This window comes from Passer domesticus, chromosome 4 (assembly GCF_036417665.1).
Source record: "Passer domesticus isolate bPasDom1 chromosome 4, bPasDom1.hap1, whole genome shotgun sequence".
NCBI lineage: Eukaryota > Metazoa > Chordata > Aves > Passeriformes > Passeridae > Passer > Passer domesticus.
The window spans coordinates 60,314,155-60,331,112 of record NC_087477.1 but is presented as its reverse complement, the minus strand read 5'-3'; the positions used below and the strand labels follow the sequence as shown (position 1 = coordinate 60,331,112).

At 35.2% G+C, this 16,958-nt stretch overlaps 1 protein-coding gene across 3 annotated transcripts in view; it reads right to left on the bottom strand.

Annotated features, from left to right (window-relative positions):
* The window catches only part of ATP8A1 (ATPase phospholipid transporting 8A1), a 102,179-nt gene that overhangs the window by 14,492 nt on the left and 70,729 nt on the right, over positions 1-16,958 (bottom strand). For all 3 annotated transcript variants that reach the window (XM_064418293.1, XM_064418292.1, XM_064418291.1), the window contains 4 exons: positions 16,094-16,172; positions 12,658-12,719; positions 9,446-9,502; positions 8,886-8,993 (listed from right to left, as the gene is read on the bottom strand). In XM_064418293.1, the coding sequence (XP_064274363.1) occupies positions 8,886-8,993; positions 9,446-9,502; positions 12,658-12,719; positions 16,094-16,172 (306 nt within the window). The remainder of the gene's footprint in view (positions 1-8,885; positions 8,994-9,445; positions 9,503-12,657; positions 12,720-16,093; positions 16,173-16,958) is intronic.

The window sequence follows — 16,958 nt, the reverse complement described above, 5'->3', positions numbered from 1 at the left end:
TTACTTCCTATTATTAACAACATTTTTTTTTATTTTTTAAGAGCATAGCAAAGAGCTGTCCTTGTGTTAGCCACCCGGTATTAAATGTTTGCTGGTGAAACAGCAAAAGTGATAATGTAGGTCTTAGGATGTTAATTCTGACCATTGTAATGCTAACTATGAATGTAGGAACAACTGGCGCCTACTATTCACTCCATCCAGCCTTTGGCTTTACAAATGAACAACATGAATTGAGGTAAAAAAAAAAAGTTTTTCTGCGTCATATTTGAAAGCCTGTCAGATTTTTTTTCTTTTACAGAGTTAATCCAAACCTAAAAGATTTAAAGCCGACATTCGCATTAAAGACAGAGGCCCTCTTTGTATTTTTTGGATGAAGAGGGGAAAAAATAAAATCCCACAGAGGTATTTCCTTCCTTTCTGTACAAGAAAGCTCCCCCCTCACTCTGTAGAAAACATTTTTGTCTCTAACTTTTCACATCTCTCTACACATAGGCAGGTCATCTGGGAAATGGCAAACCAATCCCTTTCAGACAATGGCACTAACAGGAGCAGCCTGTTCTGGGGACGGACTCTGGCTGCCTCTGTTTGTGGTTTACAAATTGTTCCTAATGTGAGAGATTTGTGGTCCATGCCAAGTCTTCCCCCTTTAGGCCTTGTGAAACCAAATGGAATCTGCCACAAAAGTGGCTCCCAGGGGAATTCAGAAGTAATCCAAAATGAGAGCTGGGAAGCCCAGTTTATTGTAGGACTTACAAATCCTGCAGGGAAGATAAATAATTTGCTGTATGTGTAGTTCATGCTGAATATTAAGACTTTCTAAGATAAATTAACATTTTTTTAAAGTTTAGATTTTTATATAGCTTCTCATTTTTCAAAAAAGAAAAAATTGCTGAGAAATACTCCTTTTCATGATTTAGTGGCAGATAGAAATCCTGGCTGCAAAACATTTTTAAACCACTGCTGAAGATGTAGTGCTAGGAAATTACATGTCAGAATGAACAGAGAATATTTGCTTTTTCCTCATTATGAAATGATCTGCCAAAACAGCTGGCTCAGATTTTAAAAAGCCTTTAAAAATAAGAAGAGAAAGACAAAAACAGTGGTAAAATTCTTGCTGCAGAAAAGCTTACCCTTTTCAGTTTATCTATTTCAAGTATCATCTAGGTACACATCTCCTTCCTATAAACTACAAAGCTATAAAATATCAAAACAGCAACAAACCAGCAAAAGTTTATCTTTTCAACCTACTGAAAAAACTTCATTAGTAGTAGTTATGTGCATGTGTTTGCCTCATATATGCCAAAGTACTTACTGTTGTAGTACTAAAACAGATCTGCATTAACTTCCAGTGCAATGAAGCTCCTACAAGAAAGTTTGTGTATTGCTTCTAGTCTTTGCTATGTAGAATTTAAACAACATCTTTTAGCTCCTTTTAATTATGAACTGTGCTACTTAGAATTACCAAGAATTAAGTTCCTCTCTATTAGGATCTCTGGTTATTAGGTATATTAACCAAGACAGACCACTGGAAGCAGAGAAGATAAATTTGGCAGTTCAAAGATCAGCTCTGCTGTTCCTGTTTGAGAGAATGAGAATGTAACTACTGAATATGGAGAAGGATCTTTGAAGCTTAACTGGGAATAGCAGATTCTGGATCATGAATAAATGTCTGCTACTAGACCAGGTACAATTAAACATGGAGGTTTGAGGAGTAAAAATGGAAGGTACCTATTGGGAATTAAATGGAAAAATAAAAACCCCTTAGACAAAATACCTTTGATTCCTGAAGTGAAAGACAAAAAGCAGACTTTAAATATAAATTATTAAACAGTTAAAATATGTTAATATCAGAATGGTAACATAATTTTAGGCCCTCAGGTGAGGACAGATGACTTAAATGGATATGTGATGAAATCTTATTAACTTAAAAAAAATCATCAATAAATCACTTTTTTAAAAAAGTAATAATATTCCCACAAATGTACACTGAAACTTTTTTTCCCTAAACAAGATGTTCACATAGGTATAGAAAGGAAGACATACAGATTACTGATTTTTGTTTTGTAAAGACTCAAGGTCTTAAAAGACAAGCTGGGAAAACTTGGAAGGGGGATGAAAATGTGCTGAAACTGTAGGATTATGCCTACAGGGGCCTTCTGCTGAGGATGGACTTGAGAAATATTTTGGACTATGAAGGAAAAGCCTAGCTTTTATTGTTGAATTATTTCAATGTTCTTGAAAATTTAGTACACCATGAAATGGAGACACAGATTTTGGATAATATTTTAATCCAGACTGGTTAAAAAGCAGTGCAACAGCAAAAAACCAAACCAAACCAACAAACAAAAACAAAACAAAAACCCCCACTACCCTAGATACTATTGAAGAATGACCATATTCCATAAGTTTTGTAATAGTGAAGTGAGAATTGATAGACTTTGGTATTTGCTTACCATGCAGAGCTCAAAGCTATTTTTTGAAATACCTATTGCCAACTCAGTTATCTGCCATGTTCCCTTAAAAGCATGGCACAGTAATTCTCTTTTTGGAGGAATTTAGAGAAATCATTACTTCCCAAATTTTAGAAGCATTATTTATAACTCTCCCTGCTAACACTGAGGAAAAGCACCACAGCAATTTTTCTTAAATATACACCCACTTAAACTTTTTTTTTATGCTGTATTCTGCAGAAGTTATTAAAAATATTCAGCTGTTTTTTGAAAGTGCCAGAGACAAGTATCCATTAACAGCACCTTTTACAGCTGGAGGGACAACACAGCAGGGTTAAAAAGCTCTAAGATCCTCACAGAGAAGCTGTTGATGTATGGGCTGGATGAAGGACTGCGAGATACACTGAAAATGGGCTAAATGGCAGCTGGTGATCAGTGTCAGGCTGGCTGGGGGCCAGTAACTGAAAGTGTACCCCAGGGGTCAATACTGGGTCCAGTTTCATTTAACATCTTCATTAAAGATCTGGATGAGAGGAAAAGCATACTCTCAGGAAGTTTGCTAATGACACAAAATGGGGAGAGAAGTGGCAAATGCAGTAGAAGATAGTGTTGCCATCCAGAGAAACCTCAAAGGGCTGAAGAAATGGGCTGACAGGAGTCTCATGCACTTGAACAAGGAGGAATGCAAAATCCTGCACATGGGAAGGAACAACCCCAGGCAGCAATATATCCTGGGGGCCACCCAGCTGGAAAGCAGCTTGGCAGAAAAGGACTTGGTCCCAATGGACACCAAGTTGAAAATGAGCCAGCGATGGGCCCTTGTGACAAAGGAAGTGAATGGTATCTTTTGGCTTCATTAGACAAAATATTGCCAGCAGAGGGGAAGGCAGGTCCCCTCTACTCAGCACTGATGAGGTTACATCTAGGAAAGTCTCCAGTTCTGGGCTCCCCAGTACAAGAAACACAGACATACTGAAATTAGTCTAATGTCCTGAAGAGTCTCTCATACAGGAGAGAAACCTGAGATAGCTGGGACTATAGCCTAAGAGAAGGCTTAGGGGGATCTCTCACTCTGAGCGGAGGGTGCAAAGACAGAGCCAGGCTGTTTCCAGCCCTGTCACAGCACAAGAGGCAAGGAGCACATAGTAAAACTTGAATCTGAACATCAAGAGAACCTTTCTTACTGTGAGGGTGACTGAACAGGGACACAGGTTGCTCAGAAATGTTGTAGGGTCTCCATCCTTGGTAACACTCAAAAGCTGTCTGGACACAGTCCTGGGCAACTCGGTGCAGTGTTGGAAGCATTAGACCAGATGACCTCCAGAGACCTGTTCAACTGTTCTATGACTGTGTTCTATCCTAAATACTTTGCTTTGTAGACTTTGCTCTACATTAGACTAAAACCAATTTCCACTTTTGGATCAAACTTTAGACAAACATCTTACTAGAGAAGACCTTTTCATTAGATACCAAAGTATGTACATTTTCAAAAAAATTATTTGGTGTTTTTTGTGTAAAAAAACCCAGTGTAATAAAGGCATTAAAGGATGCATATCTAACATTTTAATAAGCATGATTTCATATAAGCAGGATACTTGGCATAATATAGAGAGAAGCAATGTTTAAGAAACCAGTGCTGTCAATACAGTATATTCTAATACACCTTTTCTACACAGTGCAGCTAAATCTTCCCAAAAGAAATATGACTATTTTTCACAAGACTTCTGAAAACCTCAATCAAATGATCTTAAATTCTGTAAAATACATGCTTCTACCTTAACTCCAATTTCCGCTAGTAGTTTTATAAATCCCCTGGGTCAGACAGAGCAGAAACAGATGGTGCTCTGGAGAACTTTACAGTGCATTGTCTACAGTGCGATAATAAATTAAAAATTTCTGTGGATACTGAACTTTTGCTTTAGTATCCATGTCATACTTCTTATTCAAGTAATTCTAAGCTATCTTATTAATCACATAGTTGTAAAAAAAAGAGGCCTAACAATTCAGAGCACAAAACAGTAACAAGGAGCATTACTAGTGTGAAATATACAGCAGATTGATTTGTTTTTCACCCGTCCTCAATTACAGCTTTGCAACTCAGACCACAACCAGATATTTTCAAGAAAGAGACAATCATATTCGTTTAGAAATGTATCTATTTTTATAATTTAAAAATTAGTCTGTGTTTTTTAAGAAGACTTAAAGGAAAAGTAGACCCATTAACTGCAAGGATGGAAGCACTAATGGAGGGTTCTTGCAGCTTTACAGCCTACTGACACATGAATAGAGGCTCTTATTAGGTGAGGTAAGTTACAGAAATTTCATTAGTTAAACTAATTATTGCAAAAGGACTACACAAATATAAAAACATGCTACAGTACCTGAACTAGCTACATATACTATACTACATAATTAATTACTTAGATTACTACCCCTTTTTATTACATATCCTCCATTTTTATGGCAAATTTTTCTACTTTCTTCAGCTTCATAAAGCCCATTGCTTCTCTTGTAGTTTTCATCCATTTTCCTTCTAGCCTGTGTCTGCCAAAAGACAATGGTGAACTGACAGTTTTCATCTGAACATCATCAATCAGTGGAAATGAATGAAGCTTTCTTCACTTGGAACTTCATTTCTTTAAGAAAAAAACCCCACAACTGGAATAGAAACTCTTTTAAGGTTAGAATGATATAACTGGTTTCAGAATTTTAATATGGAAAGCCACTCTAACCCAGACCTACTATCAATCTCTAACAGATAACCAGATACAGAATTACTAGTTATTCATATCAGGAGAACACTTGTGCCAGGATACCTTACTTATGTGAGTCAAAATTCAAATTGCAACTCTTCTGGTGCACTACCTGTTTGGCAACAAGTTATCACTACCTGTAGGATGCAGGACTGCTGTACCACTCTGAGAAATAGCCCTGTATAGGTGTACGAGTTGGCCTAGTGCAGATCTACCAGTCTTGAAAAACCAGAAAACAAAGGTCTTGATGCCAGAATTGTCTCAGCATGATAGATGAACTGGACATTTTGGATCAAGGGGGGGCCCTGTGTGTTTTTCTTCCAGGAAAACTCTGAGCAGAAGAGAGAGACAGAAAAATACACTTGATTACACTATGAGGATCATGTCAAGGAAAGGGGTATAGTGGCCTGGACAACAGAGAAAAATGCTGGAACTGTCATAATTTTTCATTTCGCTATTTTCTTTTAGAGCATGGCATTCTACCATCTTTTCTTCTGTGATGCCAACATAGAGCAACCTATATGTAAAAGCCAACTTTAATTATCTTCTGTATAATTGGAAAAACACACAAAATGATGGAAACAATTAGTGTAAAAAGTCAGAAGAACATGCAAAAATATGTGATATATTTGTTTCTTTGTTCAGTAAGTGACTGAATGATGCTTGGATAGTAAAAGATGAACACAAACCAACAACTCTTATGCTTTAACTTTGGGCCACATTAGTGCTTAAATATAAGAGTATTAGCAGCATGAACTGACTTTTCTCCTATTACAACTCAGTTTTTTCTTGAGTCATTACCTTGCTGTGTTCTCCATTGAAATATATTTATCGGAGTTGAATATTTTATAGGAATGGATAAAAAAAAAATTAGTTTCAAAATATTTAGGTTAAAACCTTCCTCTGCATCCAGTGAATGAGTTTTCCATCACCTCCATATTTTTCTGTCCCCTTCAAGAGCACTAGAATTTTATCTTCTTGGAATAGAACCAGGAATAAGCAGGAAGAATCTTACTATTTTCATGATATGAATATGAAGGAAGACTGAATCCTTACCAGAATGTTTCATTAATGTTTCATTTTCTATCTCAAAGAAGACATGAAAAATATGTTTGCAGAAGATACCATCTAGCTGGAACTTAATTGCTGGATGAATATTATGTCAAGAATACAGACTGAAAAGACTATAAACCTACTAAGACAGAATTGTTACCAGCTCTAAGAAGAAGAAAAAGAATACCTATAAACTTTCAAAGGACTATAGTTATATAGCCTATAACTATATATATTCTTATAAATCTGAAGTTTATTTAAAAGGGGAATTTTTAATGAACACATTTGGAAAAAAAATGCATGAAAGTCTCCTTCAGCATAATTTCTCAGATCATACCAGCTAAAATGGACAAAAAGCTAAGAAGCAGACATCAGCTTTTGACAGACTGACTTTTGCCAAGTATAGTTGATGAATTTTGCAAGTCTGACATTTGAAGAAATCAGGCAAGTAGTATTTGCATATGCAAGCAGAGTTGCTTATATAGATTTGTTTCTGTCACATCACGATCCCTTGCACAGATAAATCCCTGAATCTTTTAGTTTCAATACTTTTGCAAGGCCTGATTTGCTACAGAGAAACGTAGTGAATTCTGTCCTGCCAGAGACCACTCAGTCAGTAGAGGGGCTTCCAGGAAAGCTCACAAAAATCCTGCTTGCAGTCTGAGCTGCAGTATGCATCAACAGGACTTTTAGCCACACAGTGCAGCGCAAAAAGCTGGACCAGAGTTTTGAACATAAGCTTTAATGGCCTATGATACTTTTAGGAGACTTTATTCTGACATCACAGACATTGAAATAAATTCCTAGAAAGAAAACAAAACCAACCTCAGTCAACAACACCCCCCTTCGAACAACTTCATGCACATCAAAACTGCTATATACACATACATGCATAAGCAAACATAGGAACAAAATAAGATTACCCATTTCAAGTACAGATAAAGTTTTATCACAACAAATAAATGATTTTAGGTTCATAAGTCAGACTACTTTGGCACAATGTTGAATTCAAACCCTGAGAGCATTATTTTTGTTGCCAGCTAGATCTCTTTAACGAAGAACTGTTTCTAGAAGATCACAGGAATTACACTCCCTCAAAAACAGGTGTTTTCACAGTAACTTCAGGGTCTGAAAATGTACTAACTATAACATTGTTATTTCAATAGTGAAGTATCCACTCTTATGTCACACCAGGTATAACACACCATTTCGTTTCCACTGTGCTTATCACCATGAAAGTTCTGCTGTCTTAAAAGCTATAAAGTTTTTACAAAATCTCTAAAACCACCAAACTTCAAAAACATAATTTCTTCTATAAAATACAGCATATATAAAGAAAAATACTGAAGTACCATCGTTTCAATTACTTTAATTTAAAATAATATAAAGATTTAGTTTTGAGTAGTGGAGGCAATGTGGTAATGTACAAGATCTACATATATACACAGATAAGATATACATTATGATACAAAGGAAAACCAGCTAGAAATTGTGTAATTTCAAATTATTTTCCTTAGGTGTCCATGTATTTAAGGTAACACCTTGTGCTTTCCATTAAAATGTAGTAGTTACAGAAATGACTATGTACTATTTTTTCCTTTAACTGTTTAAATAGTTGTTGGATTTATGAGTCTTAATTACTTTCAAGAGAGGGAGAGATATGCACCTACATTTCCCACATCCTACATAAATTTTTAAATTGCTGAATTATATCACAGTGGTGGTGGAGCTAAAGGGACTCACTCTTTTACTGGTGTAAGGCTTGATTTAGTTGATATACTTTGAGAACCATTAGAAGAATATCTTTCAGACACAAGGAAGTATTCTCAGTTTTTGATTCCCACTGAGAATGCACATCACACTTCTCAGCTCAGGAGGTACTGGTCATGCCCAGAAGCAGACATTAGTGTCTGGGAAATTAACACTTCAGATGTTTCTGGAACTGAATGGTATTGAGAATTTGGGACTGCAGTTCCAATTAAATCAGATAAGGCAGCAAATAAGCATCTTTTACAGATTCAATCCAATCTGGAATATTCAGATCAGGTTTATACAAATGCAATTAAAAATGAATGAGAAACCACTAATTACTGTCAAAAGGTTAAAGACACATTACAATAATGCATTCCAAGCAGCACATTGATTGAAAAGGAAGTCTGCATGACAAGCAGTTCACGCAATGTTATGGCACCTCAAATTTTTTTTGAGGCATTTTACCAAAGTACTCGGAAAATGTGTAAAATTCAAGATTAAAAACAGCCTTAACCAGACTACTACTGGTTACTTCATTATAAAAAAATGCTCCAGAAAAATATGCACTGTAATTCTGAGAACTACATTTGGTGAGACTTCAGAAAATTAAAGCTTACCTAAGAACTGCAAAGCAGCTTACCTGTCTATTCTTTCTCACTAGACCATATACTCACAGCCTGTTAGCTGAGCTCCATTTTGTCACGGGTAAAAATTTATTATATTTTAAATAAACATGGCTGCCATATTGAAGGTATAAAAGACAGAATGACATATGCACCTCTAGTTAGCAGAAGGATCCAGTAAAGATTAGGTCTCTAGTACAGACTGAAACAATATTTTTTCACACATCTGGATGTTAGTTAAAATATATTTTTACCTCTCCTGACATATCTGGTGCCATAGGAATGACTGGCCACAAAGAAGAGTAGATTCCAAAAAACACTACCCAAAGTGCAATGCTTCCCCAGATTGCTATATGGCTGAACTGTTAAAACAAACCAAAAAAGAACAGTTATCACAGATGCATTATAACATAAAATAAGATCTTTGCTACCTAGTGTTTACAATGCTATTTTGATATATTGGATTAAATTTCCAGGCCTTGTATTAATTTAACCCTACTACTTCACTTAGCTACTTCTTAAAGGGAAATGATACTATCAGCAGCAATATTACTGCATTTTAAGCCAATTTAAATTCAGTTACAGTAAGTCCAGAGCAATTTGATTTTTCTAGTTTAAGTATTACATCTGTCGTAATTTTCAATATTGAGCATTATTTTTTATATGTGGATATTCTGTCCTTCCACACAGTAACCAGTTTGCTACTGACAAACTCTTAAAGGGTTCAATATAACAAGTAAGAAGAAAACAATACAATTATTCATCCATCATATTTCACAGAACATTTGAGAATATGGTAAAGACATTTGCTTACCAAAGTCCAATATGAGGTCTCTAAGCCAGCCTTCAAACACACAGTCAGAACCACAAACTTCAGGAGAGAAAGACAGAGAGAGGATTCTTAATACAGAAATCTTAACATACAGAAATTATTAGTTTGGTTAAACTTTCAGGAGAAGACATGAGAAATAAATTGCTACTAGAAGATTTAAAGATACAACCCAGTAATAAGCTAATAATAGAACATTAAGAATTACTAGCTTCCATTAATAATGGCCACTCCCTTGATTTGGAAAACTCTTCTTTTGCATTAGAAATCTTATCATTGCTTCTTAGAACTCTGTAAGTCTGGCTCTTACAAAGGTGTTAGCATCTTTATTGACAATATTTAGGTTACACAGAAAGGTTTGTGAAAAGTGTAGTAGTCCTCTTCTGTAGACACTGAAGACCCTCCAGTTACAGACAGGATGACTACAACTTTCTACATCAAGAGAGATTTAGAAGACATAGATGCTGGACTGAAGAAACCTTGCAATTGTTCAAGATTACATTAATCTGAATTTAAAAAACAACCAAAAGTTTTGTTCATGTCATTAGTAAATGAGTCATCTGCACCAAACCCTGAAAAGCCCAAGTTACATGTTGGTAATATAAGACTTCTGTTCTGCATACAATAACAAGTTGACTAAGTCTGTTATGTAATTTTCATTATTCCCTCTGATCTTTACTCTTTTCTTATCTTTATACTTTTTATAGAGCAATCTCTGAAAACATCACGTTTGTAGGACATGCTCCATTTTAGCTTACAGATGAGCAACAGGAGAAAGTTTATAATCCCACAACAAGGACTAGCTGATCCAGGTAAATTGTTTATCTCCTTCCTTTGAAATTCACTCAAAGAAGTTTTCTGTTTACCAAACAAATAGTTATGACATTCTGTAACCCACTTGTGAATGTGTATCACAAGTTTTGCTTTACATGTAATCTGAAGAATATGAGGCTGATAAAAGGAGTCACAAAGACCAAGCTCCAACTCTAACAGCTACAGTTCAAATTCTAGCTTGTTGGACAACCTGGTAGCACTGGTTGTCAGTGAGTTTCTTTGTATCAAGCTTCAAGCAGACTCAGAAATTCAGAAGAAATATACTTCAATCAGAAGCTGAAGCAAGTAGTTAAATATGTATGACAAATCATTCACTCTGTCTGGGCACAGAAGGATACAAGTACAGAAGGCTTTCAGCTATAAGCTTATACTTTCAATTCTGAAATCCTGAAATCTCCTGTTTCAACTGTGCTATTAAGGACAAAAAAAAAAAAGTCACACCACCACAATTTCATTATCTAAAACATGTGTGAAATCTAATTAGAAGAAAATTGAGGACCATTATGAGTATTATAATTTGCTTGGTCTATCCAGTTTGGGTTCTGTATTTGGATGCATAAAAAAATTTATGGAAAAATAACCCAAACAAACTCCTTTGGTACACTTGTTTGCTACTTAGTTCAGTCATAAGAGTAAACATTCTTCAGTGTAAGATCAAACATTGCTGCTGCACAGACAAAATGTGTACACAAAATAAACACTGCAGATCTCTACAAAAGGAGATACACAGTGTGAGCAAAGAGCCTTTACTGACCTGTGGTGGGATCAGATCTGATACCCCTAACAAAATCACCAACTACACACAGCCACTCCCTCAAGAATATGGGGTTTATTGCTCCCTCCTCTGCTTCAATAGTGTACTAAATCCTACCCAGGGAGCAAGAACTCAAACTGGTATTCTGTATAAAGACTGAGCTTTTTAAAAAAAAAAGACTCTCTGAAATGGTCATACAGACATTTTCACAGCACTCTATTGCTATTTGGAATTTATGTTTAAAGAAATAATTCCAGGACATATTATAAATCATTGCATATTTCTGAATTTTATTTGTGGATCCCAAGATACTAAATTATATCAACTTCCGAATTCTTTTCATACAGAGTTTTGCAGAATTGATGACTACAGATGTCTGAAAATCACACTGTAAACAGTATGAGGAATGAGAATTACTTTAGCCTCAGAATTTTGATATGACTGACAACTGTTACTACTCATATACTTTACATGAAAAGATTTTAAAAAACCAAAAAATCTCTCCACGGTAATTTTGCATGTATGCTTCAAATTTCCTTGAATTCCTGTGCAAGAGTAGGAAAACTTCAATTGCAACTTCTATATTTCCCCAGACTTTTAACCTGAAGTGAAAGAAAATAGTTTTTTTGGGAAATTCTTGACCACTCTGCAGGTTAGTAGCAAGAAGTTAACCTCTCAAGATGGTGAAGTTTCAGCTCTCCAAGTTGAGAAGCAGTTGCAGAATGTGACATATGAGCAGCCTTGTGACCTCTGTTTTAGCATGTGTCTAAAATATTTTCCTTTTATTTCAGTGATGGTGTTTCCTTATTCCCCAAAGAAGTGATTTTGATGTGAATTTATATTACAGTCCCCTTACTTTAATAGAAGAATTAATTTCTTTTTTGTACCTGCCAACAGTGAGCAACTTGAAAAATTAATTAAACTTCTAACATTGAAGAACAGAGGACAGTAAGCATAACTTCTAAGAGAGATCTTAGAAAACCCAATATTGAGAAACATTCATATCTAGTAAGTGAAAAGCACATGTTTAGCTTTACTAATTTATTCTAGGAGATAAAAGATAAAAAGGAAAAAAAACCCTAATTATGACTATCTATGAGAGCAACAGAAGTTTACTGTTAGGTGTGGATCAGGTGTATTTCTGGTGGTTTGATTGCCTCTGAAAAGCCATCCCACAACCTTTATTCAATAAGGCTCAATGCCTCTTTTAAGGCCTCAGGATAAATTAAGAGAGAGAGAGAACAGAATTCTATCATCAGAAGTCCACAAACCATTTCTATAATCAACAACCTGAGATTTCTCCAATTCAAGAACTTAAACTAAATTAATAAGCATGCTAATTAGGGAATTATAATTCCCATTATTAAAAACCCCAGACAGTTAACAGTAAAGAACAAATCTATCTTCGGCATCTTTATTAAACTGCTTTGTTTTAAAAATTGGAATTAGAACACAAAGTGCACTCCAAATCTTCTCAAAGAGTCATTCAAGAGCCATTTCTTATTCTTAAGGCACTTCTTAAGGCAGTGCACTGAATCTTTTATGAATAGAATTAATAGTAAAAGGAGCAGCATCTCTTTAAAATAGTTAAGAGCCAATGTAGACTTACAGTGTATACAGTGTTACCCAGGAGAAGGTAATCAGAAGTTTTGCCATTGCCAAATACAGTGCCTGGAAAAGAAAACAGGGACAAAAATAAAAACATTTAAACATTCACAACAGGACTATATATGATCTTAATTTTGATACAAAAGAGGCAGCACTTCTACAGGGTACTAAGAGATTTCATCTTGAACTGCAGTGAACTATGAACTGCAGTATAGAACTATGACTTGTATCATGTTTGGTGCTCTAAAACTTTCAGTGACTTCAGGGATTATGCAGGAAATAGGAACTTTTTGTGACACCATATAATAATAAGACCAACTTTGTATTCAGTAGTAGTGCAATTAGAATTTCTTTTAGTGTCAGAGATATAAAATCTTATCTTCAGAAAGATGTGAAATATAATGGTTATAGTATATATTGATTATAACATGTAAGTAAGTAGAAAACTTGGAGTCAGATTTTCTTGATTTCTGTTACTTTTGGTAAGGAAACATATCTTTGCTCTTATCCATATTCCTGAATTCGATTTCAGTAAAAATGCAAAATATACTCAAGTTTAAATTCTTGAGATGCTTGTCATTCATAAAATGTTCAAAGTGTACCCAACTCAAATATGTGGATTCATAGAAGTCCATATCCATTTGGCACATATGGAAACACACACACACACATCAGTTATGCAGAGTCAGAGCTCTCAAGACACCCATTTTCATAAAAAAAATCATATTTTCATAAAAAACCATGTTTCTTAAGCTCACAATTCTAAAACAGTGAATTTTCCATTATTTATCACAAGTTCACGACTATTTTTACAGCATAGGCTTTTCTGATCCCAGTTCTATCAAATTTATTTTTAGACATGGGATAATGAACAACTGAATTATTATGAGGAAATTCCTTATTCTCAATTGAAAGTACTGAGGTGGCTACATTTTCCCATGTTCAGTTTTGAAATGCTTTTATCATTGAAGGCTGTTCATATACTGCAACTAAACCAACAAAATTATAACACTCTGCTGTAGAGGTTCTAACCACTGGATATTGCTTTTTACTGCATTATATGGAGTAATCAAAATGCTGTATATGTAGTAAGTAAGGATAAAAGTAAAATACAAAAAAAAAGAAGAAAATAATAATAAAGAAGGATTTTTTAAAAAAGCTGTACTTGGGGAAAGAAAAGAATAAAGGTATTTCTATGTGGGGGGAATTAAGGGATGGATTTATAACTCCTCTGATTAGGCTGGACAAAGAAAGGTGACAAAAATGGTGATAAATTCTGATAAAAACAGTTGGAAACACTTATTTTCCATTATCTCAGCTTGCACATAGTATATTAAACACTGCTAATTAAGTATGTTTTCATATTTGTGTTGAATGATTTTCCAGCCTTCATATCATCTTTATATATGCTTGAAATTAAACCCATTTTGGTTGTGGATGAAGAATTCTCCTCTCTAAAAGCTTTTCAGGACCTGTGAAGACAGTTTAACACAGACAAAAATGATGTATTTCCTGATATTCTGGAAGAGACAGCAGGGGACAACTTCACACAACAATATTAGGATAGGAGTCCTCCTTAACCTAGCTGTCTCCCATTCCATGATGAGGAGCTCACAATGGCTGCATACTTAGCTCTAGTGACACTGGCTGCATTTCTGACACTTCCCCTATTTAACTTTCTTCCTGGACAGACTAACACACCTGGACAGACTAACACACCAGGAAGAACAGCTGAAGCCTGAAAAAAAAAAAAAGCTGAGACTATAGCTAATTTTGAAGACTACACAAAAGAGGGAGCACCAATGAATTTACTAGTATATTCAAGTTTGGCTTCTCCCATTCATGTTGACAAAGTTGCATCTGAAGAAGCTTCTGTGAAGATTTATGTGTCACTTTTTGTATCCACATGACAGTATAGAGTGTAAATTTTGTGTATTGTGCAATGGTAAGGTCCCATGGAGCCAATTCTGACCAACAATTCTTACAAATCCATACTTACTCTCTGATCACGTATTTCTTGATATGACATATGCAGTTTGAAATTTTCTGCTTACAGATAAGAAACAGGTGGAAACCAAGACTATGACTAAACATGAGAATTTGATCAAGAGAAGGGCACCAAGAGATTTTAATCATCTTCAAGGTTTGGTTTTCAACATTCTAATAAATACCTGCTAATATTGCACTGCACTGCTTTACAATATATACCTAGCAGTAAAGAGCATAGTGAGAATAAGACAGAGGAATAGGCAGGCAGCTAAACCTAATTCCACCATTCAGAGTGATGGGACTCAGCACCCTAATGCACAAAGCTAAGCTATACCTTTCATATTTCAGGATCTACCTGCACCTCGTCTTTGTTAAGAGAAGGTGGAAGCAGGGACTGGTTCTCAGAAGTTCCTGGCTCTGGTACTCCTTAGGAAACTAATAGCATTATTTCCCTTTCCTCTCCACATATGCAGACACCAGTGATTTACTTAATAGCATATATTTTTTTGCACTTGTATCGCCTTCCTGTAAAACTTTCAGCACCACCAGACCTATGCTAGGTACTGATTGTATCTCCTCACAATGTACACAATTCCCCCAAATCCCAGTTCTGCTCCCTTACCCATCCTGTCTCTAGCAATGAAAGGGGAAGGCAGCAGGCCATTTGTTCAGACTCACAGAGGCCACTTGCCAGCAAGACAGTTCTAGCCCAGGGTTTGCAGGCTGAGAAGGCTGAGCTCTCACAAGTGCTTGTACAGGCATCTCTGCCATTCACAAATGAACTCTACTCTGCATCACCACAGACACTCACTGAACGCTTATCCATGATGCAATGCACAAATCTCACATGGATTGGCTACAGCTCTGAACAGGGATTTCAGTTTGAATTTGAGATTATGGTTTTAGAGTATGCACTGCAGCTCAAGCACATACAACAGCTGAACTAGAAGACGAACAGGACTGAGCAGTCCAAGGTGCCACTGTTCCTCTGCCACAATCACACTCTTAGAAATATAAACTAGAACATTAGTATGGCCTTGAACTAACTGGACAGAATGTATACACAATTAAACGAAATATTGACAAAATGTAAGAAACAATACAAGCAATTATAGCGTTTTAGGATTGTGTAGGTATTTACTGTGGCAGTGTCTTTTATAGAAATTAGTATAATTAAATAGCAATTTCTTTTTCTCCATCTTGTTTCACTTTACATCAACACTATTGAGACAGTTAAATGTATATGTACATATTTTTATTCCTGCTTTTACACAGATCTTAAATAAAACATTTTATGTATATGGCATCTGGTTTAGTTCTAGAAATGGCATCTTGAAATTTAATCACACTGAACTGCTATTATTTATAAAGCTTCCCTTAGAAAAAAGATAATATTTAGAAATTCTGTACTTTTCAACATTTATATTTTTATTTTTCATAATACTTACCATGCTGGAGGGCTTTTAGTGGAAACCAAAACAGAATGAATGAGTGGAAGAGGCCATTTAAACAATGAACCCAGAAAACCTAAGAAAGAGAAAACAGAAAATCCATGAGAACCATTTGCAATAAACTAGCTCTGTGAACCCTGACCTTTCTTTTTATCCATGTGTTAGATTCACAAAATGTGTTTTTGTTAGGCCACCACTGTGAAGTAATATAACTGACAGGCACTTTCTGCCTCTTAGCTCTTCATGGGTCATTTGTTTATTTTTATACTTTGGAAAAAAGTGTGTATTATCTCCTCCTTTTAATTTCAATTCAGAAGGGAAATTAAAATATAAAAATATGGGAATATAATCAGAAAAATTAAACTAAACTAGGCATCTGGAACAATTGCTACATTCTAAGCGGGCAATTAAAAAGGACTCTAGCTTTTATAATTTGCATTTAGTATAAGAATAAATTTAGATAGTAGAAAAATTAAAACCTGAGTTACACATATGCCTAACCTATACATTCCCACACACAAAGGAATTAGAAAAGGACAAATATCAGTTTTTTCCTTGAAGTTCTCCTTACATACTCCATTCTTGAGGAGTACAATTTGATCATATTAAAATTCCTTTAATGTATTTGCTAAACAATTGAAGTTTTACTTTCGAACTTAATTTTCATTTGTAGAAGTTGCTTTCTGCAAAGGATTGCATTAAGTTCAAGAAAAACCACTCTACTAACCCTTTCCATAATATATTGCATAATGACATAACAAGACTTAATAAACAATATGTAGCCCATTTCTTTCAATGGCAATATTGGTTTCTTCACTAACAATGCTTTTGACTGTTATGGCTTTTATTGTAACTGACTGAT